The sequence below is a fragment of the Narcine bancroftii genome, chromosome 14 (assembly GCF_036971445.1).
Source record: "Narcine bancroftii isolate sNarBan1 chromosome 14, sNarBan1.hap1, whole genome shotgun sequence".
In the NCBI taxonomy this organism is placed as follows: domain Eukaryota; kingdom Metazoa; phylum Chordata; class Chondrichthyes; order Torpediniformes; family Narcinidae; genus Narcine; species Narcine bancroftii.
Window position 1 is genome coordinate 52,801,765 of NC_091482.1, and position 27,137 is coordinate 52,828,901.

At 42.4% G+C, this 27,137-nt stretch overlaps 1 protein-coding gene across 1 annotated transcript in view; it reads right to left on the bottom strand.

Annotated features, from left to right (window-relative positions):
* Positions 1 to 26,759, bottom strand: part of fkbp16 (FKBP prolyl isomerase 16) — a 132,813-nt gene extending 106,054 nt beyond the window's left edge. Inside the window, 2 exon segments of the mRNA XM_069910524.1 lie at positions 4,344 to 4,432; positions 26,592 to 26,759. Of these exon segments, the coding sequence (XP_069766625.1) occupies positions 4,344 to 4,432; positions 26,592 to 26,681 (179 nt within the window). The 5' untranslated portion in view covers positions 26,682 to 26,759.
* Positions 26,760 to 27,137: the final 378 nt, after the last annotated feature.

Here is a 27,137-nt window from a genome sequence, read left to right on the forward strand (position 1 = left end):
TTAATTTTAAGAATATATTATTTAAATTAGCGCTACTGGCTTCTTCCTTAAGCCCTGGGGTTTCTGCATGATCCAAGGGTGAGACATAGGTGAGTCAAAATGGTATCAGTAAAGACAGAAGAGCTCATGTTAAATCAGAGTCCATAAAATTTATCTCCACCTTCTTGATATTTCTTGATGCTGATAAATATCTTGACCTGATAAATAACTGTCAGTCTTCATGCTGAAAACCTCTACTATCCCAGGAGCCATAGCTCCAACTAAAGGAGGGATTGTCAGATTTTGCCAATTGTGCAGCTCCCATGGAGACACTTGGCAGTCGCTATTACAGAGTCTTAGAGGGGAACAACATCGTTAAAATAAAACATTCACTCTTAGATTACCAGCATATGTTAAAACTTTCACAACTAAACAGTCAACTGCACGGCAAATGAATGGGTTTCAAAGTTTTGTTGCAACCATGTGCTTACTAATTATTAATCTGGATTTATTTGAAGATTTATCATTATGAAACATTGAAATTATCTTTTTTGCTTGAAAAACTATTTCAGGCTTTTATTTTGGTTTGAATGACCGGTTTCTATGTTAACTCACTTCTACTCAGAAGTTCCCTTTGTATAAACTTTTTACACTCACTACTGGACTCATTATAAGGAAATAAAAATACAGTAACATTCCTGTTATCCGTAATTCAAGCAACCGTCGTAGAAAAATAGTGGAAAATTATGAGGTAAAAAATACAGGTTTAAAATTGGTGTGCCTTGCTGTTAGTTTGCCAACCATGTAACACACAATCTCATGCAACCAGAAAATTCACTTATCTGACATCTGTTAGTCCCCAAAGGTGCCGGACACCAGGGTTTTTTTTAAACTGTATCTCATCTATTGAACTCTCTGTTTAAATGGTTTCTTTCTAGTGAGGTGTAATTCTAAAAACTGCTTTGGTAACATTGCTGTTGAACTTTCAAGGAAAGACTTGCCAAGAGTAGAATGGAGAAAGAGCGGCCAACACTTCCAGTGTGACCACTTGAAGGCTGACTAAACCCTATGACTACAACTCTCCCGTCAGCTCATGCTGAGTACATAGTACATTGCAGAGTGAAAGAAACAGCACTGATTTAACAGAGCTTACAAATAAATAATCTACTCACTTGTTTCTTTCAGCACAGCATGAAGTTGATTGTCTTTTTATTATTCACTAGCCATAACATTGCATTCTTCAGCTCCCCAAACACCACCCAGCCAAACTCCTCTAACCTTCTGACTGCCACACTCACTCCCCTCCTCCCAACGAAGCAACCTGGACAAGGGTTATACTTCCAGTGAAGCGCATCCCCCAGAGCATTGCCATCATCTTGGCCTTGTGACATAAAGCTCTTTCCTACAAAGTAGAGCTTTGAATGGATGTATTGGAAATATTTTTGAATTGAATAATTTTGAAATCCAATTAAAAAAAAAAATTAGACATACAGCACAGTAACAAGCCATCTCGGTAACGAGCCCGCGCCGCCCAATTACACCTAACTAAGCTAGAACAGTGGGAGGAACCGGACCCCCCCCCCCCCCGGGAAAACCCATGCAAACACGGGGAGAAGGTACCAACTCCTTACAGACAGCGCGGGATTTGAACCTTTGTTCTGATCGCTGATGCTGTAACAGCCTTGCGCTAATCGCTCCATTAATCGTGCCACCCCAAATATATTTTTACCAAGATACAGAAAGGCTTTGATTTATTTGTATTCCAAGCAAGGTAATCCACACTGAAGTACAGCAGAGAGAGCAATAATAAAAACAAAAATGCAAGATGTTACAGTAATTCAAAGCATCCGGAAAAGGAATGTAATAAAATATTTATTACTATTAGTTGAAGTCTGAAAATGAAAACTGTCAAGTCAGTTCAGTGTGGCCACTGTTATAAAACAGCAGTTAGACACAATTGGAATAGTGTCAACTACAGTAGTGGTGAGCTTTCCATTATCATGTACATCATTCACAGTTCCTAGAAGTCTATCCACTTTGTCACCTACTCATCAGCCAGAAACACTTTTGAGCATTGGCGCAGAAACTTTGGAGCCTCTCCTGCTTCTAATGTTCTTCGAAGAGTAAAATCTCTCTTTAGCTCTAACATTAACTAATTACCAGTTGTTGCACTGTTGGGATTAGAAGACATAAGCCAAAAACAAATGATTGAATGAACATTTTTTTTACTGGAAGTAGTCAAATGAGAAAATTAATACTCATTTCTTTTAATTTGCCTGTTCTGTAAAAAGACTCATGTCTTTGTTCTTCGTTGCTGGCCTTGCTTCAAGTTTAACACATTCACCGGGACAAAGTTTACATTGAGTTTTGAAGGAATGCTCTTGAATCAGCGGTAACCGACCGTACATTTTCTTCTGGACTCGAACCTTGAACATTTATTTAAAATCTGTTTAAAATTTCATTAAATGATACAGATGTAACCAAGTCTTAACCAAATGATATAATGATCGTAACTAACATCTCCAAGTAATAAGAACATAGGTCTGAAAGGTTCCAAAGGTTCACAGTTCTTTCGCAAGGATGTTAACCCTATTGGAGCAGAATCTCAGTTACAAATCTGAGCAAAATACAATAAACTTAGATCAAGCTTCTACACCAGATGTTGTTGAGCTCGACATTTTTAAAAAATCTATCCCTTGAGAAAAAGATGAAACAAGACTTTTGCGAACCACCATCTAGTGAAGGTGTAGGACACGAGCCCCAGATATTTATCCCAGATGCAATGATTTATATATTGGGGATTTTTTGGGAGCACTTACAGAGATGATTCTCTCATTTGGTTGCTTCCCTTTTTCTTGTTGATGGTTGAGGGTTTGAAAGACAGGAGCCAGCCACTCATCACAGAATAACCAGCCTTGAATTGGTCTTGCAGTAAAAGCATTTATTAGGCTGATCCATTTACATTTTCATACAATGCTGACCCACAACCCAACTCCTCCAACTCCCCACAATGCTGATAAAAGAAAATCAGGGAATGATAAATCAGTGAATGCCAATGGGAGGTGATTAGATATTATCTTTAAGACCAGTTTATTTTCATCTGATTGTATGTACAACCCGACGAAACAGCGTTTTCCGGTCCTCGGTGTAAAACACGCAGACACACAAACAGACATTACACGCATACAGACAATGCAGGACACAAATTCATACAGTATGTAGAAATAAACAAATAAATATTGGTTCATGAACATGAAGGTCTCAGATGTGAGCAGTTCCTTTGGTCATTCAGCATTCTCACTGCCTTGTATCTCTTTCCTGATGGGAGCAGCTGAAAGATTTTGCGCACCGTCTTCAGACAATGATCCTGGTTGATGGAGGGGAGGGAGACTCCAATAATCCTCTCTGCCACTCTTATAATTCTGTGGATTGACCTCTGATCCATTTCTCCACAGCGATTGTACTACACTGTGACGCAGCCGGACAGAACTCTCTCGAAAGAGCTCCTGTAGAAAGTTGACATAATGGAGGCCGGTAGCCTTGCCCACTTCAGTCTTCTCAGGAGGTGCCGTCACTGTTGCGCCTTCCTGACAAGTGAAGAGATGTTGTGAGCCCATGATAAGTCACTAGTTAAGTGAACTCCAAGGAACTTTGTGCTCTCCACCCTCTCCACTACAAAGTTGTTGGTGTGTAGTGGAATGTGGTCATTCCTGGTCCTCCTGAAGTCCATGATCATCTATTTCGTCATGTCCATGTTGAGACTCAGGTTGTTACTCTTGCACCATATCACGAGATCTTCTATCTCTTCTCTGTAGTGCGACTCATCGTTATTGCCAATGAGGCCAACCAAGCTTGATGACACTGTTGGAGCTGGATCTGACAACGTAGTCATGGCACGAACAGAAGTAGGAAATGTTTTTGGAACTGACAAAAGATTTCTTCAGACAAAATATCTCATCTGAATGAACCAATTAGGAATTGGAATGTTGAACAACCAGAAGTTATATTTGCAGCTTCCTGTTGGAGAATGGGTGTTAAACATTAATATAATCCATAATTATAAACTGTACCAACAAAACTTTTGGACATGGCTGGGTCTTGCTGCAATGGCCTGTGAACAGCCATTTATTCAAGCAATGGTCAATAATAAGCCACCTCTGCCAATCTGTACCAGCAATTTGCCTGTTTTTATTTTGTTGAAAACTACAAGACTTAATAAAACCCTTACTGACTTACTGGCAGATCTTAGACATGTCGCTTTCATTGGAAAGAGCCATTAAATGTTATTTCTCAATTTATGCTCCATAACATTGTCCAGATATCCTCTTCCATTTATGTTATCACAAAACAAAACGTAACCTTACCTCCCAATGTGGCCATAGGCATACTGTCCATCAGAAATTACAAGAGCAACTTCATCCACTTGCATTGAGAATGCACAGTATTCAAGTGCCTACAAATGATGTGGAAATATGAATGCATCATTTGATTGAACAAGCTATAATCAATTCTAAGATGTCAACGTCTTGTGATCATATTGATTCTTGGACAACACATTAATTTGCTTTTGAATGTCAAAATATTCTTTAATTAATGAATGCACCTTGAGCATCATTTGCAAAGAATGAGAAATGAACATGCCCTATTGAATGTGAACTACTAAAATGATTTAAATGAAAAAATAGGTGGGTGGGTTAGTAATAGGGCAGAGCAATAACAATGATTTCATCAGGATTTAGTTTACTTACAGATATGGGCAAAGAAATAGCAGATGGAGTTTAATCTGGACAAGTGGGAGGTGTTGCATTTGGAGATGTTAAATATAAGAGCAATGCACATAGTTAATAGTAAGGCTCTTAAAAATAGAGATGTGTAGAGGGTCCATAGTTCATTGCAAGTGGCAAAGCAAATGTCAGAATCAGGATTTATTGTCATGTACAAGTCATGAAATTCGATGTTTTACACGGCAGCATCAAAGAGCAAACATTTATAATATAACCATCTTACAACATGACTATAAAAGATAATAACAATAATTGTGCCCGATAAGTAAGTCAGTGTCTTTGGTTCATTGATTATTCAGGTATAGTAGGTACAGTAGGTAGTAAAGAAGGTGTATGCTGCTTGCCTTCTTTGTCCGGGCACTGAGATAAAAGTAAGAAGGTCATGTTACATCTCCCTGCAGTGAACCGAGATTCATTGGTGGTAAGTTGTACTGATGGCTGTCTCCTCCACCATCTACCTATATACAGTAAAACCTCGTTAGAATACGGTAGTTGGGGTCCAAGATTTCATACCGCGTTATAGCTGAGTCATGGAACAGATGCACATATGTCATGACTCAGGAATATTGTGAATCAAACCTTATAGTAAGACCTTTAAGACCTTTAAACTCCACATATTAACATACACATCTTGTAAATGAGTCATAAAAGCCCATTTTTGAGCCTGGCATCCTAAAATCAATGTTTGGGGCCCACAGACACCCGCGCTATAAGCTATTCCGTGGATTAATAAATCGCGTTCTAACCCTAACATTTCACTGTATAACTATGGTTTCCTACCTAAACCCTGAGCCCTTCTGAAGACACTGTAAGACCCTACCCTCAGTTATGAGCTAATAAAAGCATATGTTCTCCTTCCAGGCATGAGAGCTTTTATTCACGCTACAATTTTATTAGCTTATTCCCTAGAAGATGGAAGCTGCTGGTAGACCTTCTGTCCCCCAATGGGGCTGAGGAGTTCATGTACTGCTTCCAGGCCTGCCTGAATGCGACCAGAGACATCTTCCATTCAGATGAACTCAGGACGTCCGTACATGTTTCAAGGCTAGGAATGAAGGGGTATGTAGTCATCGGGGACTGCGCTACAGATGACGCTGCCATCGAGGTTTTGAAGGCTTGGTACTTGGTCGCAAAGCGAGGTCCTAGGAAGGCATCGACTCGCTCTACTTCGCCAATAGCCAGGAGAGACCACCGATGATTATCTGCTGGATCTGAGGATGCTTGCCAAGAAGTGCAGGTACGAAGTGGCTACGGGCCATGTTCGTAAGGACCAGCTAGTCGCGGGGGTCTGCTTGAGGTACATGAGGCAGCAACTACTCGAATTGGGTAAGAAGGACCTGGGTAGTCATGTTGAACTGGCCAAGTTGCTGGAACAGGCCAAGCTCGAGAATGACAACCTCGAAGCCAGCGAGCTCGATCACCCAGGTGACTCCTTCCAAGGACTGGCTGCTCTCGCTACCCCAGCCCTAGCGGCTGCTGCTTCCCGTGCTAGGAAATTGACGCTTCTCACTGACCAGCATTCTGTTGTATTTATATTTAATAACGTCAAGAGGGGAAAAATCAAAAATGGCAAAATTGCTAGGTGGAGGATCGAGCTCTTCACCAACAATTATGACATCGCCTATTGGCCAGGAACCCTTAATGATTCTCCAGATGTCTTATCCAGAGGAAACGGTGTCTCTGCACACATTAGTCAACTGTGGTCTCTAAATAATGAGCCCTGCCATCCAGGGGTTACCCACATGGCTCATTTTGTCAAGGCATGATGGAAGATGGCAGGGAAATGACCAGGTCTTGCCAGGTCTGCATGGAGTACAAGCCGCACTTCTACCGCCCTACAAAAGCGCACCTGATTAAGTCATCCAGGCCCTTCAAACAGCTCAGTGTCGATCTTAAGGGACCTCTCCCCTCCACGAATGGGAACACTTTCTTCCTTTCTATCATTGATGAGTACTCCTGCTTCCCGATCGCCATCCCATGTCCTGACACATCCACTTTGTCAGTCATATAGGCCCTAGATTCCATTTTAACCCTGTTTGGGTATCCTGGCTATCTACCTAGCGACTGGAGCTCATCTTTTACGAAAGAAGACCTATGTCAGTACCTGCTGGCGGAGGGCATCGCATCCTACAGAACTACTAGCTACAACCCCTAGAGGAATGGGCAGGTTGAAAAGGAGAACACCACAGTCTGGAAGGCAGTCAAAGTGGCCCTGAAGTCAAAAGGCCTTCCAGACTCACGCTGGCAACAAGTTATCCCTATGGTCCTCCATTCCATCCGGTGGCTACTATGTACCACGATCAACGCTACTCCTCACGAGCTCCTATTCAATTTGGAAAGAAGATCCGGATCAGCAAATAGACTCCCAACCTGGCTCACCACTCCTGATCCAGTCCTTATCAGGAAGCACATGAGGAGAAGAAAGACCAGCACCCTGGTGGAAAGGGTGAAACTGCTCCACACCAACCCCACGTACGCCTATGTGGAGTATCTGGATGGCAGGGAGGATACGGTCTCCATCAGGGACATGGCACCCGTCGGAACAGAGGGTCCGTTGTCCTAAGTGCCCTACGAGCCACGGAGCTCATTCTTGCCACTCCCAGCCAGGGCCTCGGGGAATCCGGTTTCAGGAGGAAAGAGCATCCCCCACCACCGAGGAGCTGGAGACCCCACCCACCCACCCACCACTCCTCTCACAAAGTGACCAGGAGACCCAAGGAGCCCAAGGCCCTCCTATGCTTAAGCACTCCACCAGGATATCCAGACCCCCAGATCGCTTAAATTTGTCAATAACTGTATTTTCACATTTTTTTTTTCTTTCTGAATCAATGTTCTCTATCTTCATCCTAAATTCTGCATGAAGGGCTGAATGGCAGTGAACTGAGATTCACTAGTGGTGTGTTATACAGATGGCTGGCTCCGCCCCCATCTACCCATATATAACCTTGGTTTCCCACCTAAACCCTGAACCCTTCTGAAGACCACCATAAGACTCTATCTTCAGTTATAAGCTAATAAAAGTGTATATTCTCCTTCCAGTCGTGAGAGCTTTTATTCACACTGGGCTTGTAGACTGAAAAGTATGTCTAAATTTAAAAGTTAAATACTGATCCATGGAGGTCAATGAGGCATTGACAGGACCACCAAAAAAAACTCCAAAAAACATGTTTTTATATAAAATTAACCTGGTCTGAATGTTTCTAGCTTAAAACAACTCAGAGAACAATCTGTTCAAAGTTATGAGAAACTGCAGTTTGAAATTGGGGATGATCAGATCTGTGCCAGGAATAGAGTTAGTAAATCTACTACATTATCGCTGAAAGATGGGACACAAAATCCACTGTGATAATGTATGTCTTGCTAAAAGAAAATATTTGCAATGTTTCCAATATTGCAACAGTTAAAAGTTGAATGCAGGTTCGATTTCCTGGATTGAATCTAAAATGTAAGGAATTCAGCCTGTTTAGCTCAACATTATTTGTGCTTTGGAACTTTGCAAAGACCTGGGTCACTGTCACACATTAAATTAACCTGAAAGTAAAACCAGAGAGACACATGAAATTGCAAATGCTGGAATCAAGATGCAAGAATAACAACCTGAGTCTCAATGTGGACAAGACAAAGGAGATGATTGTGGACTTTTGGAGGATCAGGGAAGACCACTCTCCACTACACATCAATAACTCAATTGTGGAGAGAGTGGAGAGCACCAATTTCCTTGGAGTCCACTTAACTAGTAACCTATCGTGGGCATACATCTCCTCACTTGTCAGATCGGCACAACAGCGACTGCACTTCCTGAGAAGACTGAATTGGCCAAAGCTACCGGCCACCATTATGTAAACTTTCTACAGGAGCTCTATTAGACTCTCCTGGCCAGCTGCATCACAGTGTGGTATGGTTTCTGTAGAGAAATGGATCAGAGGTCAATTCACAGAACCATAAGAGTGGCAGAGAGGATCACTGGAATCTCCCTCTCCCCTCCAGCAACATGATCTGCTAGGATCGTTGCCTGAAGAGGCCACGCAAAACCATTGGGGGCCTCTTCCACCCTGCACCCAGCATCTTTCAGCTGCTCCCGTCAGGAAAGAGATACAGGAGTATCAGAGCCAGCGCCACCAGGGTGAGGAACAGCTTCTTCCCACAGGCAGTGAGAATGGAACTGGTCTCACTAACCATCTAAGTTTCTAATATTTGCTAAACAATATTTATTTACTGATTTTTATATATTACTATTTGTTCTGCGTATGTATCATTTGTTTGTATGTGTGTTATGTCTGGTCATGTGTCTGCATGTTTTGCACTGAGACCTGAAGAATGCTGTTTTGCTGGTTTGAATTTGTCCAATCTGATGATAATAAATTTGAATTTGAACTTGTGTCAGAAGGAGTATCAACCCGAAACATCAAATGTCCACTTCCCTTCACAGATGTTACTTGACCCAATGAGTTCCTCCAGCAGCTTTGTTTGTTTGTACCGTTGTCTAACAAACTTTCCACTGGGTCAAAATGTTGGAATTTTCTAACAAAATTGTGGGACTACCTTTGCTGGAACAATTACCAATCGTTCAAGGGAAAAAGTTTTCACCATGTTTTCATGGCAACTGAAGTTGAGTGATAGTTACCAGGTTTTCCCACAACTGCCAGACAAATAACAGAAATCTTTCATTATCTGGATTAAAAAATATCTCATCTATATCATTCCAAAATTCCCACCTGCCCGCCCTTCCCTACCCCCCTTACCCAGGGGAACACAATAACAGCAATTTCTTCACAGAACATCATAGTTGTTCTCTGTTCAAGAAAAACAATCAGTGTTTGTTGAAGTGATCATTGATTTTGTTGAAAGATGAAAATAAAACTTGCATATGATTTATCAATGTATTTGGCAGATTTTTGTAGACTTTGGCCCCAAAGCAAACCTCTCATTGACTCCAGGACTCAAGGCAAGAACAGATGCATTGTCTCTGGTGTAGTTTAAATACATTTTGGGCAACCAATTTGCTTTCCACGGATGTTCATTTGAAATACTTGGAACCCATAATTCTTCCTGACACCAGTTTTAACTATTGTAATGGATTTGGAAATTCTTTGGGGCAGACTCCAGGGAAAGCAGACGACTGGCAGATGGTACCAGAAAAATAGGGAGACTACTCCCTCTTTGAGAAGGAGAAGCAAAGTAGACAACCATGACGGTGAGGGGCTTGGAGGATGAAGAACATATTAGCAGTGACTCGAGACAAAGAACCCTCACAGGCTATGGGCTTCTGTGGACTGCTGGAGACTGGCTCAAGAATGGCTGAAGGGGTATCAAAACCAGGACATGAGAGGGTGCTGAGGGTGTTGGAGGCTTCCTGATCATGTCAGAGGTTTGCATTTAGAGCTCAGGGTGCCAATGGTTTGGACAAAAGGCTGTGTGGCTGCGGGGGCTGCAGGAGTGCTGTAAATGAATCGACGGACACTCAGTGATTCTGGGGTGGGTCTCTCCTTTGCTTCTTTTTGTCTGAGTGTAAGGGGGACCAAGCAATTTCTGTTGAGAGTGAATCTTTGTCTGCTTTATGGTAAATCGAAGGAAAATTTGTGTCATTACACCTGTTTTATTGCATGAAAGTAAAAAAAATTGAATCTTGAATAAACAAAATAGTTGGCTACAAAGTGATAGCAGAGTTAATTCCATGACCAACATCATCTTTGGCTTCAGTTGTGCAAACAAAAAAGTGTTTCTGTGTTCACAATGTAAACCTCAAATGCTGAATACAAATGTGAAGATTAGGCATCTTGCAGAAAACTGTAGCTTCCTTGCCATCAAGAGCAGAAGACATGGATCATTTACAACTATGTAGAATCATGGTCATCCAGGTATGCCATTTCTATCCTGCGGTCTCTCAGATTAGCCAACCAACTCGATCCTGGCCAGTTCTTTACATTTATTGCTGCTCAGTGCAAGTTCTGTTTTCAGACTATTCTCAATGTAATAAACACCTGCATTTGAATACGGAGCACAATTTCAATTTCTAAAGTTAACACTAGTGTCTTTGTGAGGATTTGGTGACAAGGGAACGCAAATCACATGATAAGGAACGGAAGAACAGGAGAAGGCTATGAGCCCATTCTGTCCTTCAGTTGGAAGCGGCTGTCCAACTTTTTCTTTCCACTCTCCTACCAACTTAAGTATTGCCTAATCCCATCGGTGCTCTGTGATCAGTAAGGGATTGCTTAAGGTGGGATGTGAGTGGGAAGGGAAGGTTGAGAACCACTGCTCTGGGCCCAATTGTTACTGAAATATTTTGCTTGAGAAAAATTGTTATTGGCCCATTTCCTTTGGAGTTATGAAACCGTGCACATAACGAGTCAATGAGGGACGATTAAAACAGTGGTTTTCAAACTTTCTCTTTCCACTCGCATACCACCTTACTAATCACAGAGCCCCTATGGCATAGGAATTACTAAAGTGATGCGTGAGTGGAAAGAAAAGGTTTGAAAACCACTGTGTTAGAGCATTGGGGATCTCCATTTAACCACGTGCTCTGTGACCCTTGTTTACAGTTTTATTTGGCTTTATTCTAAGGGACACAATTTCCAAGCATTTTGAGAAGTATAGGCTTCTCGGGGATAATGGGCATGACTTTGTGAAGGGTAAGTCGTGCCTCACAGCGTTTTTTTAAGGAAGTTAAAAAAAAATTGTTGAAAATACAGGCAGTAGATGTGGTGTATCTGGATTTTAGAATTTTTTTTAGTATGGCATTTGACAAGGCCCACCCCAATCAGAAAAGTCATGAGTCATGCGATCCATGGAACCTTGACCATATGGATTCAGAATTGGCTTGTCTGTAGAAAGTAGTGGGTAGTAGTAGTTGTCAGTGACTAGTGGAGTTCCCTTCTAACTGTCCTAAATCCTTTCTCATGTTCCTTCCTGGCTACTATATAATTCGCCTGAGCCCTTTCTGCCTTTTGCTTCTTAAACCTTTTGTACACTTCCTCTTAACTAGCTATCTCGCCTCTTCTGTCAACCACAGTTCCCTTATCTCTCATCTCAGAGGGGCAAGATAATCCAGAATCCCACATGTGGCTGCTAAACATCTTCCACATTATTTCTGTGTTTTTCCATAAGACCATCTGTTCCCAATTTGCTCTCTCCAGTTCCTGCCCAATCGCATAGTGATTAGCCTTCCACATTTTATCATTTTGTCTTTTTCTATCCTTGTCTGCTTGTGGTCTTTATCGCTGAGAGGTCCATGAAAGCAGATTAGAATTATTCCTGCGTGAATCTAGAAATCTGCTGCAGTTACTTGGAATGACCCTGTTTTGAGGAAAGATCTATTGTTCACCTCTATAAAAAGAAGGACCTAGGCACAAGATGGTGACCTAAGGTCTTCTGGCAGAATGTTACATACCTCAATGATAATAACTTTGTAAAAGCTGAGCTCAATGCTAACAGGGGGATCTAGATGGGATGTGGTTTCTGAAGATTTGCTGGGACTACACTCTTCTTTGGTGAGGGTAACTCCACCACTTGAAATGACGTCCTTCATGATGGTTTGAAGTGTCCACGCTCATAACCACACCTCCAGTGATAAAATGCTACCAGAGGTCTCATTCTGAAGCACTCGTAAAAGGAGTTCCTCCACAGCTAAGAGCTAAGGACAGTTGTGAATTTTAGACCAGATGTAAGCCATCTGCAGTTACCATACACCTCGGCGTATAGATGACCTTTAAATAAGACGGGCCCCCAATTTCAGCCTGAATTTCATGCTTTTATCATATATGGAGTGTATAAGATGACCCCCCCTCCCACCCCTCAAAAAAAACTTGTGTTGACTGAGTCGATGGGAGTAGCCAGAAGGTGGGTGATACAATGGAGCCTCCAGCAAAACAAAGAAAGTGTGAGGCAAATTTTAAGTTAAAAGCCATTGAAGTGGCAAAGGAATCGACCAATCATGTCACTGAAAGGACATTTTATATAGCTGAGAAGGTGGTAAGAGAGTCGAGAAAGAATGAAGATGTTTTAAGAAAAATATCAAAGAAACAATGTTCAATGAGAAGAGGAATCATTCGTTGGCCAAGGTTGAAAAATCACATTGTAGAATGAGTACTTGGACAGAGGCAAGTCTTTTGAGTAGAATTTTAAGTCACTTTTTTTGTATCTGGCCTATAAGACGACCCCCTGTTTTTGGGTTCTTCATTATACACCAAAATATACGGTGGAGTCCCGTCAATGTCCTGATGTCAGCAGAATGTTCCTTTAAGTGGTTAGGGATGCTCTGCTGAGATTGTTATGAGGAGCTAATAATTTCAATTGGTGCTGGATATTATGCAAATAAGAATGTAGTGAGGTGCAGGAAAAGAACACCTGAAAATGATTGCCAGTGAGGTCTACTCCTGATATAATCAGATCATGGGCAATTAATGCCGAAAAATGGGCTGGGCAATCCAATTTCTGAGCAATTATTATAACAAAAGACCAACCTTTTAGCATGAGAGGAATCAATTTAGCTGCATTGGTTTTCATCCCAAGTGACTGGAAGAGTCAGATATGGAATCTGATTAAAGTATTTTTAATTTAATCCTTTGGATATTCTTTATTTACCCATTCAGTCCCTTTCCCAAAGAAGATCTGTATTGGACCTACACCTTGCCACCTGCCGAGATTTTGTTCCTACCTGAAACGTTGGTTATGTATCTTTATCTTCCATCAGCCAGCTCCCCACCATGACTACCAGCCCCCCCACATCTCCATCGGGCACACAAAACTCAAAACGGTCAACCAGTTTACCTATCTCGGCTGCACCATTTCATCAGATGCAAGGATCGACAATGAGATAGACAACAGACTCGCCAAGGCAAATAGCGCCTTTGGAAGACTACACAAAAGAGTCTGGAAAAACAACCAACTGAAAAACCTCACAAAGATAAGCGTATACAGAGCCGTTGTCATACCCACACTCCTGTTCGGCTCCGAATCATGGGTCCTCTACCGGCACCACCTACGGCTCCTAGAACGCTTCCACCAGCGTTGTCTCCGCTCCATCCTCAACATCCATTGGAGCGCTCACACCCCTAACGTCGAGGTACTCGAGATGGCAGAGGTCGACAGCATCGAGTCCACGCTGCTGAAGATCCAGCTGCGCTGGATGGGTCACGTCTCCAGAATGGAGGACCATCGCCTTCCCAAGATCGTATTATATGGCGAGCTCTCCACTGGCCACCGTGACAGAGGTGCACCAAAGAAAAGGTACAAGGACTGCCTAAAGAAATCTCTTGGTGCCTGCCACATTGACCACCGCCAGTGGGCTGATAACGCCTCAAACCGTGCATCTTGGCGCCTCACAGTTTGGCGGGCAGCAGCCTCCTTTGAAGAAGACCGCAGAGCCCACCTCACTGACAAAAGGCAAAGGAGGAAAAACCCAACACCCAACCCCAACCAACCAATTTTCCCTTGCAACCGCTGCAATCGTGTCTGCCTGTCCCGCATCGGACTGGTCAGCCACAAACGAGCCTGCAGCTGACGTGGACTTTTTACCCCCTCCATAAATCTTCGTCCGCGAAGCCAAGCCAAAGAAGATAAAGCACACTGTTTGACCTGCTGAGTTTCCCCAGCTTTGTGTTGTTTCTTCAATCACGGTGCCTGCAGACTTTTGTGCTTTACTAACATCCATCAAGAAGTCACCAAGGCTTTTCCAGTTACTGTCAGTGCAACTTCATTATGTCTCTGAATTCTGATCACAGTCAGGAGAAAAACTTCCATAGTTTTATAAGTGAGCTTACATTTTGTACAGAACTTAACATGAATCAGAGTAGCCCTTCATTTTCTGTGAGCTGCTCAAGGTTCCTTCTTATTGTCAATGAGCAGGTTGCAACTCCAGGCCTCTCAGCTCCAGTGACTGGGTTTGGTCCTGATGTCTGTGTGACACTTGTGCAGTCTCTCGGCAACACTGTGGGATTTGCCCGGATGCAAGTTGGTAGGTTAATTAACTGCAGTAAATTGCCCCCAGCGTGTAGGTGAGCGGTAGAATCTAGGGAGGGAGTTGATTATAATGTGAGGGAAACACAATGGCATGAGTTTTAAAGGGCATTTGGTGTGGACTGAAGTGCCTGCTTCCTGGCTGTGTACCTCTGATGGAGAAGGTCCGACCATCAGAACCTTCCTTATTAAAGGCAATAGCAGCAATGGCCTGCTTTGATAACATATCATAAGATTTAGGTGCACAATTAGGCTATTTGGCTGATTAAGTCTGCTCTGCCTTTCAAATCACTTTTCCTTTCAATCCCATTTTCCTGCCTTCTCTCTATAACTTTTGTCACCCTTGCTGATCCAGAGCCTAACAACCTAACAATGACTTGGCCACGGCAGCTGTCTGAGGCAAAGAAATCCACAGATGCGTCATCTAACTGGCTGAAAAAGGAATGTCTCCTCATCTCTTTTCTGAAGCAATGTCCTTTTATTTCTGAGGTTGTGCCCTCTGGCCCTAGACTCTCCCACGAGTGGAAACATCTTCTCCTTTCAATATTTGATATGTTTCGAAGAGGTCCACCGCATCCTTCTAAACTTTGTAGCCCCAGAGCCTGCCAAATGCTGCTCGTACAATTACCCTCTCATTTCCATAAACCCATACATTAACCCTCTCATTCTCATTCCCTCCGGATCCTTTCCAACACATCCCCTCTTATATATGGGACCCAGTCCAAATGTGGTCTGACCAATACCTTATTTAGCCTCGGTGATATCCTGACTTTATATTTTAATCCCTTCATAATGAATTTTAACATTGCTACCAATTCAACCTGCAAGTTAACCTTTAAGGAATCCTGCACTAGGCCTCCCAAGGCTCTTTGGATTGCTTTCAGAATTCTCTCCCCATTTAGAAATTAATCTGTACCTTTATTTCTTCTACTACACTGCATGACCATACAGTTCCCTACACTGTATTCCATCTGCCACTTCTATGCAACTTCTCCCATCCTATCCAAACCTGGATATCATAAAGGTCATTGATTTCCCAGTACGGGCCATCAATCGCAAAGAAACCTTTACCAAAGCCTATCCCAATATATGTCAATCAATGAGAGATGCTCCCCTGACAATGTGATTCCAATTTCAGTAAATACAAATGAATGCCTTTCAATTTTCAGAATAAAACTCATTGCTGGAATAGAAACAGATAATCGGAGAACTAAAAAGAATAAAAACCAACTCAATTCAATTTGGATTTTTGGTGAAAACTTGTATTTAACCTGCCTTATTTTCTATAATGAGCATTCAAATACAATATTGTTGACAAACTATGAAGTGTGCATGGAATGAAGTGTATCAAGCCATTACTTCATTGAAAGAATGTTCTGAACATATTTTTCTTTCATCATTTTCAGTGTGCTTGGCCATCTCCCATGACTGACATGACTCTAGGCATTTTGTTTCATAGGCTTTGAATGTCTTCCCACTGTATAAAGCACAAGAGAACAAGAGCGAGCCGATCTAAAAAAATCAAAGGGATTATTAAACAGAATCTTGGCAAAGTGAGATCAAAGAGCCAATGGTGATGAGAATGAGGTGGTGCTCACACCATGCTCGATTTTTCACAAGCTGAAGTCGGGCTTTGCTCAATGAATGAAAATGAATTTACGGTATCTCAACAGTGGGGCAGTCCTCACAGTCCTTGATCAGAGGGATTAGAGAGGAGGAGTTGTTTGATGGCTTCCTGCGAGTGCGACTAATGGGTTTGATCTGTCACTTCTTAAGATGTGACTGTATGTTTCCATCTTGTAAAACAAAAAAGCTTGGCTGAGAACCTTGTCATCCCTTTCCACAGACTGTGTCTTTTTTTTCAGGCTCAGTATCCTTAGAGGAGATTTGGTATGTCACTAAAGACTCTCGTCAACCTCTGCAGGTGCACTGTGGAGAGCATTCTTGCTGGTTGTATCACTGCCTGATATGGAGGTGTCAATGCTCAGGACAAGAAAAAACTCCAGAGGGTCTTCACTCCATCGAGGACATCTACAAGAGTGGGTGTCTTAGGAAAGCAGCCTCTATCCTCAAGGCCATGCCCTCTTCACTCTGCTACCATTGTGAAAAAGGTTCAGGAGCCTGAAGATGAGCACTCAGCGACACAAAGACAGCTTCTTCCCCGCTGCCAACAGATTCCCGAATGGACAATGAACCGAAGACACTGCTTTATTTTACTTTTTCTTTTTCTTTATTTTGTAAGGTGGTTGATAGAACTGTTTGCTCTGTGACGTTGTCGCAAAACAACACATTTCATGACGTTCTAAACTATAAATTCTGATACTGCAGCAAGAATGATTATTTTAGAGTTTAGACAATCAATAATATCTTTAATAACTAATTAGAGTTTATTGCCACAAGAAATTTGGCTGAATCTTCTTTCGGTCTGCTAAACATGTGTAGTTTCAAGTCAAATCCTTGTCACTCATTCTCAAAGGATGCATGTATGAACTTTTTGGTTGGTTATATGTGGAATCCTGCACTGATATCGGACCTGTCAGGTTTCCGTCACTTGCTGCCTGTGGAGATGCACTGATGACTGGTATGTTTATCAGATCCTAACGACAGCTACAGAACAGCTGCAGAAACACTGCTGTGGAAGACGCCGGGTGAACTCCTGTGCACCTGGGCACTTCCTCACATGGAGGTCTGAACCAATTGAGTCTTGTGGCTTGAGGGGTCCCAGCTAGCGAGTTGCAGGTTAACCAAGGGCGACGATGGTGGCAGCAGGCAGCTCCAACTTGACTCGTCTTGAAACCAAGGGCACAGTGAAACCAGTGTCATTTCCATTATTCTAAGCACTGACAGCAAATACTGGGTGCAAGACATCAATGTCATGGCCCAGATCCTTTCAGCGATATCTCACTATCAGTCCCGATGCCCATGTGCATCTTATTTTGTTTATTATTATTCAATGAAGTTCACAGGTCATTTGCACACTGCCGACATTTGCCAGACGACAGCAGCGGAGGAAGTGTGTAGAGCACAACTTGTGATGTCATAGGAGCATGACTGACACTTGGAAAACATAGGAAAGTATGAATTAGGAGTAGAACTAAGCCCTCATTCTGCTCTTCAAGAAGTCCATGGAATACAACCTCAATGCTATATTCCCTTCCATCCAGAAATCTTTCAACCACTCCCCCTCCCCCCAACCTTTAATTAATAAGAACCTATCTTTCTCTGTCTTAAAAATAATCCAGGAATATTCTATTACTCTTTGAGATGAGAGTTCCAAAGGCTTATGATCCTCTAAGGAAACAAAAATCTCAAATCTGTCTCAAATGGATGAAGCCTTATTTTTAAACAGTTAAATTCTAAATTCTCCCACAAGAGGAAACATCTTGCCCAGTTCCATCCTGTCAATAACCCTCATGACAAATCAAGTCCCCCATCCCTCTTTCAAGCCTAACGCTTCCACTCTTTCCTCCTAAGACAATATTCGACTTCATGCCCTTGGGGAGTACAGTTAGTGTAGCAGTTAGCCGGTTCGAATCGGCACTGACTGTAAGGAGTTTGTACATTCTCTCCATGGCTGCGTGGGGTTTCCTCTGGGGGACCTGGTTTCCTCCCGCCCTTCAAAACGTACTGGGGGGTTGAAGGTTAATTGGGTGTCATTGGGCGGCACAAGATCGGGGGGCCAGAAGAGCCTAATACCATGCTGATGTCTAAACTAAAAAAAAATAATTTAAAAATTATAAGTATTAGTCCAGCGGTTTTCAAACTTTTTTTTTCCAATCACCATAGGTGTGCTTTGGTACGTGAGTGGAAAAAGATTGAAATCCACTGTATTGGTCGAATAAATCTTTTCTGAATGGATTCTAGCACATTGACATCCTTTCTTAACTAAGTCATGCTGTACACAGCAAATCACGTGAGCTCTCAACAATATCCTACATAAATTAAGTGTAATCTCCCTACATTTGCATTCATTTCCCTCACAAGTAATGCTTTTTTTTGTGGAGGATTTTCTAATTTATTTTGCTGTACTTGCCTGTTGTAAATCGTGTACTGGAAGACCCAGATCCCTCACCAATTAGACAATATGCCAAAATGGACAATTTCTCATCTTTGACATTTATACACTGTTGACTCTGTCATTTCCCAATTTAACCTACTTATTTAATTCTGGATCCTCCTTCTCTTTAAAGCCCATTTTGCCATGACCGCAGGAAACCGAGAGGGGGACTAAAAGGATTCTATTCTAGTTGGCTACCAGTTACCTGTGATGTTCTTCAAGGGTCGGTGTTGGTTGGTTACAATGTCTTTTTATGTTGTATGTTGATGATTTGAATTGTGGCTTTGTGGCTAAATTTGGAGATAATTCAAAGATAGGTGGAGGGGTAGGTATCAAGGAGGAAACAGAACTGCAGAGACACTTAGATAGATCAGGAGAAAGGAGTGGCAAATGAAATACAATGTTGGAAAGTGTGTGATTATGCACTTTGGCAAAAGGAAGTGGTGGAACCGTACTGTGGGTAGGTCCTCACTGGGTTGGGCAGGCTGGCCCGCCTTCTTCACCTGTAGCCCCCCTGCCCATAATGAAGGCCGAGAGCCCTCGTCTCCTCCCCCTACCTGCCTTGGACGTGAGCCAGGAGCATGTAGAGGCGTGCCTGGGTTTTCTGATTAATAAAGCCTTTGACTATTTGCTTTGTGTCTGCCAGTGGTCAGTGCCGGCGCTACAATGGAATAAAAGGGCTGGCTATAATTTGGATGGGGAGAAAATTCAGGATTTGGAGGTCCAAAGGAATTTGGGAATCTTTGCGCAGGATACCCTAAAGGTTCACCTCCAGGATAAGTCAATGAAGACAATGTTGGGATTCATAGCTAGTGGAATAGGATATAACAGCAGGGATGTGATGATGAAGCTTTATAAGGTGAGGCTTCACTTGGAGTATAGGATAGAATTTTGGGCTCCTTATTTAAGAAAGGATCTGCCGACTTTGGAGAGGATTCAGAGAAGATTCCACAGGAATGATTCCTGGAATGAAGGGATTAACATATGTGGAATGTTTGATGGCTCTAGGACTGTACTCTTTGGAGCTCTTAAGAATGAGAGGGACCTCAAAGAAGCATTTTGAATGTTGAAAGACCTGGACAGAGTAGATGAGGCAAAGTTGTTTCCCATGTCGCAGAGCCTAGGTCTTCAGGACTGAAGGCCGCCCATTTAAAATAGAGCTGCAGAGGAATTTCTTTAGCCAGAAAGCGGTGAACCTCTGGAATTTTCTGCCATGGTTGGCTGCGGACGCTCAATGTTTGGGTATATTTAAGGCAGAGATGGATAGTTATCCGAATAGGCAGGATATCAAAGGTTATGGGGAGAAGGCAGGGGAGTGGGGCACAGTGGGAGAATGGATCAGTTCATAATGGGATGGTAGAGCAGACTCAGTGGGCTGAATGGCCTGCTTCTGTTCCTATGCTATATAAGCATGTTTTACCTGAAAACTTAGCAACTTTAGAGCCATCATTCATGTTTATAATGCAAACTGTAAAAGATCATGGGCCCAACACTAATCCCTGTTGTCAGACAATGTTTAGCCTTTAACAACATGTTTCTGCTAACATCATGAACTATTAATTTTCCACAATAGCCATTTATATGGCACCTGATCAAACCCCTTCTGGAAATGTAAGTGCACTGCATTGAATAAGTTACTTTCATCTACTTTCAACAGCATGGAGGTGAATCATGAAGCACTGTGGGCCATTTCCTGATGGTACAAGTTCACTTGCAAGATCTGGACTTGGAAATATCCAGTTTTACGCATAATCTGCATGTGAAAATATGTGTATATGAGGGTTTAGTTACTAAGATAATTACTCCAGAGTGTCAAAGGAATTTGGTTTGGATACTTAACGATAAGTACATCATCTTGTATCTATTCTGTTATTATGCCAATATTTCAACATATAGTTGGAATTTTAAAGCAAAGGATTGGAAGATCTGTTACACAACATGAAGAAGTTTCATGAAAAGAATGCATGAATAGAAGAAAATTGTCTCAATTGGTTCATAATTTATATCACATTGCCTTAAAAAACAATCAGCGCTTTATGTGCATGGAGTGGGCACTTTAAGTTCTACCAAGACTTCCCCCTGCATGATGTACTTGGACCTGAATGATGCTATGCATGCAGGAGTGATGTCAAACACTGTGCAATGCATTGTTCCTGCACAAATTGATTGGATCTTGAAGGAGGGAGAAGGGCCAGCGTTATCTGTGCCAATAGAACACTGTATTGCAAGTAAACTCTGTCTTTCGAGGAATGGGCCAAGACGCTGATCTTCACATTGATTCTCACTGCTGATGGTAAGACGTCGCCTGGTGCTCAAGGCTGACTTGAAGCAGCTGCTCCTGGTCGGAAACACCACTTCAAAATTCCTAACTTTGTGGGGGAAATGTGCTTTTATGTCTAGGTTTCCAGGGTGCTTTTTACTGTAATAGTGGAAATCTCTTTTCTATGGCATCACCAGTGCACGATATACCACAGCACTATTGGAATGCGTGTCTCCAAGAGCATAATACTATGTATCCTGATTTATTTTTTTATGCCATACCAAAGAAGAGTTGCATTTCAAAAAGAGTTGCAAGTCCCATTTCTTTCCTTCTCTTCAAGTCATTCCAAGTACAGACTCTGGCTGTGGTTGGAGGGATGGTATGTGAGAATTTCCACATGTCTCTGTGTGCAGCCAAAGAGATATAGAGTACCGAATGGTATTCCAACGTGGAATCACAGCCAAAGTTCTCTTTTTCCTGCTGGCCAGTCCCCTTGTCTCCACTCGACAGATGGCTCTGAGAGGAAGATGACACGTAACTCTCACAAGAGGCTTGATATTGGAAACCAAATTCATGAGATTCATTAATTCAAACATATTGAACTTTATTTTAACACAGCAGACACTTTGTTATCGCATACAGCACCATCATAACTGCACTGGATCTTCAAACAGCAAACCACAAGATACCTACAAAAAGAGCTCAAGGATGTTGTGACTGGAGTTATTGCTTGCAGAAGTAGTTGAAGATGAGGAATGGGAGCAAGAGTCGGCCATTTGACCCATCGAGCCTACTCCGCCATTCAATAGGATCATGGCTGATCTGGCCATGAACTCAGCCCCACCTATCCGCCCGCTGAAGGAATTCTCTGTTTGATAGTCTGCTAGCGCATCAGATGCAGAATATAAATTATTATTAGTGGCGCTGTTACTATCTTTCCTTGGATAGCGGGCACTTCGTCAGACAATAATGCAAGGTATTACCCTAAAGAAACAAGGCTCAAAAGGCAAGAGGAACAGCCATGACTACTCTGATCCACGTTCCAGTGGTTCATCCATTGCTGGCTCTAACACTGGTGCAAGCCTTTCTCATGGCATTGAAGCCTGCTTGAGCCTTCATAACCCATGCAGTTTCTTCTTGCAAGAACAGTGTCAAAAGTTCCTATATCCCATGCTGGCAGGTAGGCTCCAGGTGTGATTATACTCAGCATTCGTCCCTGAGTCCAAGGTCTAAGCTTCAAATTTATGTCATTTTGAGTGTGAAGCCTCACCTGTGCCTTATGCAGCCTCAACGTTGCATCCCTGCTCTTACAGCCTATTTCTCTAGATAGGAATGCCAACATTTCTTCTTTGGCTTGGCTTCATGGATGAAGATTTATGGAGGGGTATGTCCATGTCTGCTGCAGCTTCGTTGGTGACTGACAAGTCCGACGCGGGTCAGGCAGGCACGGTTGCAATGGTTGCAGGGGAAAATTGGTTGGTTGGGGTTGGGTGTTGGGTTTTTCCTCCTTTGCCTTTTGTCAGTGAGGTGGGCTCTGTGGTCTTCTTCAAAGGAGGTTGCTGCCTGCCGAACTGTGAGGTGCCAAGATGCACGGTGGGAGGCGATATCAGCCCACTGGCGGTGGTCAATGTGGCAGGCACCAAGAGATTTCTTTAAGCAGTCCTTGTACCTCTTCTTTGGTGCACCTCTGTCTCGGTGGCGAGTGGAGAGCTCGGCATACAACACGATCTTGGGAAGGCGATGGTTCTCCATTCTTGAGACGTGACCCACCCAGCGCAGTTGGGTCTTCAGCAGCGTGGATTCGATGCTTGCGGACTCTGCCAGCTCGAGTACTTTGATGTTGGTGATGAACAAATTGCAGTCATCAAAACTGGGAATAAGACCTAGATCCTCAGTGAATAGATACAACTTCAGGTGACATAATTAATGGCTGCACTTGGTGGCCCACATCATTGTTATCAATCTCCAGTGTCAAAGTGCCATATACACACAGTATTCTATGATTCTTAACTTGTCTGTAACACATTTCCTGGGTGTAGTTGTCCAGAAAAAGAACCACAAAAGCAAGATAGATGCATGCAGAGATTGGAAAAATCAGAAAATATGGATCAAGAGAGAGAGAAAATAGTGCGTTAAATGAATAAATGTGGTATACAGGAATCAGTAACTTTATTATGTAACACGTGCTCGCTCAAGATTCAGAAGGCAGACTCAAAACAGCATTCTATTCAAAAATGTATCCGGGGGTGTAGGCTAATAGGGTGCAAATTGGGCAGCATGTAAAAATTAGAAGTTGGATTTGAAACACTCCTCATCTTCTAGAAATGGAGCAGTAAATCACATGCTCAGAATTTTTCACTGATGCATGTTCCCACTTGCTTCAAATAGACATCTGTCATAGCCAAGCCAAAGAAGAAGAAAGAAAAAAAGAAGTGAACTGGTGTGGACTCGAAAGGCCAATATGGCCTGTTTCCACTTCGTAAATGGTTATAAGGTTATCTGGTTAAGTCACTCCAATGAATGTTGAGGAAGGAGCGGAGACAGCGCTGATGGAAGCGTTCTAGGAGCATTCTAGGAGTGTGTTCTAGAAACACACAAAGATCAGCGTGTACAGAGCCATTGTCATACCCACGCTCTTGTTCGGCTCTGAATCATGGGTCCTCTACTGGCATCACAACATTGCATTGACCTTTTTTTTTTACCACCGACTCGTCCTGGAGGTTAACCTTTAGGGTATCCTGCACAAGGATTCACAAGACTGTGCAGTATTAAATAATTTAGAGGAATGTTGGAAGTGCTATTTTTGGGTTAAAATATTTACCAGAATTTCGCCTGCCTTATGCTGGATGCAACAAATTCCTCAGCACAAGATATTCGTGGAATGACCTACACTCTATTCATCTTTCAAGCGGCATCAGCAGAAACAAACACGCCCCCTGGACATTCACATCACTGCTGTTTGTGGGACACTGGTGGGTCAAATGAGCTGTTATATCTTCTTACATAAATGTGCAATTAGTGTTAAAGAGGAACTCTGAGGAAAGAAGAAACATCTTCAAAGAAAGGATAAAATAATGAAGATAGCTCTCATACACTAACTTGTATTTACCGAAGCATACGGTTTCAGGTAAGGGGTGATGCAGCATGGTGTGAGATGTGTCAAGGGTTTGATAGGGGAGATGGAACGACACTTTTTTCAGGATGGGACATGGGTGAGGTCCAAAACACCTTAAAATGAGACCCAGGTCACTGAGAGTTGATGCCAAGTAGTACATGTTCACACAAAGAGTAGTGGAAATTGTTCAAAAGCCGGAAAGGCGAGACCAATAAAATCAAATAACTGATTAAGATGGAGCTTGGTTAGATAACAGTGGCTCAAGGGAGTGGATAAATCAACAGTGTTTAAAAGCACACCGAAATGCTTGAGGAACTCAGCCAGTCTTTCAGCATCCATAAAAGACCAAGATATATTGCCAACATTTCAGGCCTGAGCCCTTCTTCAAGGAATTAGCAAAACAGCGTTTGATCAGCCATGATCGAATCGAACAGGTTGATAAGGCCTTTACCTGCCTTATGAGCCAATATTCTTCAGACTAAACATGGAGATGAGAACCTGGTGTAATACGGAGAGTTCAAAACAATTAACCCGATATGGGAGCCAAGTAGGATGGCACGGTTGGCGGAGCAGTTAGCGCAATGCCTTTACAGTGCCAGCCACTGGGTTTGAATTCTACGCTATCTGGAAGGAGTTTCTACGTTTTCCCTGTGTTTTCCAGGGGCTCCAGATTCCCCCCACTGTTCAAAAATGTATCTGGGGGTGTAGGCTAATAAGGTGCAAATTGGGCAGCATGGACTCATGAGCCAAAATGGCCCGTTACCTTGCGGTATGTTGAAATTGTTTTACTGAGAGTGTGATAAGAAAGTGCATTATGGAGTAATAAGTACTGAGAGTTTAATGTATATACACAAGAACAATGTACAGATGCACCAAAAGTCTTATTTGTGAAAAACGGGTGTGCGAGATCCATCAACCACAATAGTATGCATTCATTTACCATGATATACTAAGACGGAAATAGAGAATATCAATATAAAAGGATAGACAGATAAGCGTTCACAGTTGTTGTTAGTGTAAGAAAAAAAATGAAACATTTTTTTTTCTTTTGGTGGTCCCAGAGTAGTTTCTGGTCAATGGAAGTTCAAGAAAGTAATAGCTGTGGGATTTAAAAAAAACTTTTCTTGTAGTCGTTGGATTTCACACTTCTTTCTACGAGAAGAGGTTGTGACCAGGGTGATGGGGGTCCTTCATGATGTTGGCTGCCTTCTTGAATCAGATATCCTCATAGGTTGGTGCTCATGATGGACTTGGCTAGGTTTGCACACTCTGGTAGAGTGATTGATATGGGGAAGCTGGGAAAGAATGGAAAGACCTATTGCGATGAAGTAAAATGACGAGATTATACTGGAAGTTAAAGATAATACATCCCCAATGTCCAACTTCTCGGTTGTAAACTGATGTATAAACATATGTAAATAGTAAACAGCTATGGCTATCCTGAATGGTCTCGATGCTCTTTTGATTTTGTGACCGTATTGGACACCAAATCTTCTTTATCCAATTCTATAAAATGATATTTTGTTCAAACAGAAACCAACAAGAAAAAACTCACTTCCAGGAATTGACTGTAAATCTAATTGATGAGATATAAAGTCCACATATGGCAGATAAGCCAAAGACGCTGTTAACACAGTTATATTAATTAATTTCCACTTTAGCAAAGATGTACAGTTTATCAATCGATAATCACATAAATGAAAAAAAAAATACTTGAAGCAGGCAGTGGGTTAAAGACCTCTAGTTGTGTCCTCTGTAAAATGTTAATCTCCATTCCCTTTCAGAGTCCACTGATTTCCTTTTTGCATAACTTCTGGCATTATTTTAGATCTCCCGCATGCTCCACCATCACTTTTATTTCCTTAATCAGCTGCAATAAAGCTAATGGGTAGAACCATGTAAGGTGTGAGTGAGTGTGAGAGAGTGGAATTCGCTACCACGGACGGCTGGGGAGGCCAGGTTGTTGGGAGTATTTAAGGCAGAGATTGACAGGTATCTGAATAGTCAGGGTATCAAGGGTTATGGGGAGAAGGCAGGAGAGTGGTGATGAGTGGGAGAATGGATTGGCTCATGATGGAATGGTGGAGAAGACTCAGTGGGTTGAATGGCTGCTTCTGCTCCTATATCCTATAGTCTTATAATTGTTAAAGGCAACTCATTAAAGACAAAAATATTGCAATAATTTGAATAAATAGACACAAGGGGCAGCATGGCTGGTGTTGCAATTAGAGCGAAGCTTTTACACCGCCAGCGATCAGGACTGGGGTTCAAATGCTGTACTGTCTGTGAGGAGTTTGTAGTGTCTGCGTACATTTTCCCCGGGAGCTTCGGTTTCCTCTACCGTTCGAAACATACCTGGGGTTAATTGGGTGTAAAATGGGCATCACGGGCTCGTTACCATGCTGTATGTCTAAAAAAAACAAAAAACAGACTGACCTGAATAACATCACCATCTCCAAGGAGAAACGTAAGCTTTGGGTCCCTGTCTATAATGGTTCCATCTTCCAGCATGCCCAATATCTTCATGGTGACTTCTTGGCCAACATCAGGTCTGGAAACATTCCCTTGCCCTTCTTTCAAAATTTGTTTCTGAAGAAGACAATCATCTGAAAATTGAACATCATGGAGGTAAGAATGTATCCACCCCAAATAAACTGAAGCTGCACAAATGCCGAGCTCAACTGACCATCTCAATGTGGCTCCTCATATCACTCAAACAAGAGCAGTAAGGGTGTAACTCACAAGTGGGCACAACTTTGAAGGGCAACGTTTTACACTTCCTCTTGAGTTTGGAAAGGTTTAAAAAAATATTTTATTAAAATCCGCGCTACCACGAAGGGTGGTAAAAAGAAAATGACACACGCCCAAGAAGTCAAAGTCGAAGACTGGTTTATTCCACTGGCAGCTCTGCTTATATTCTCTCCCTGCTGCTGACAACAGGAGTGATGTCGCAGCAGTGCTGGCCTCGGATTGGTCAGTATT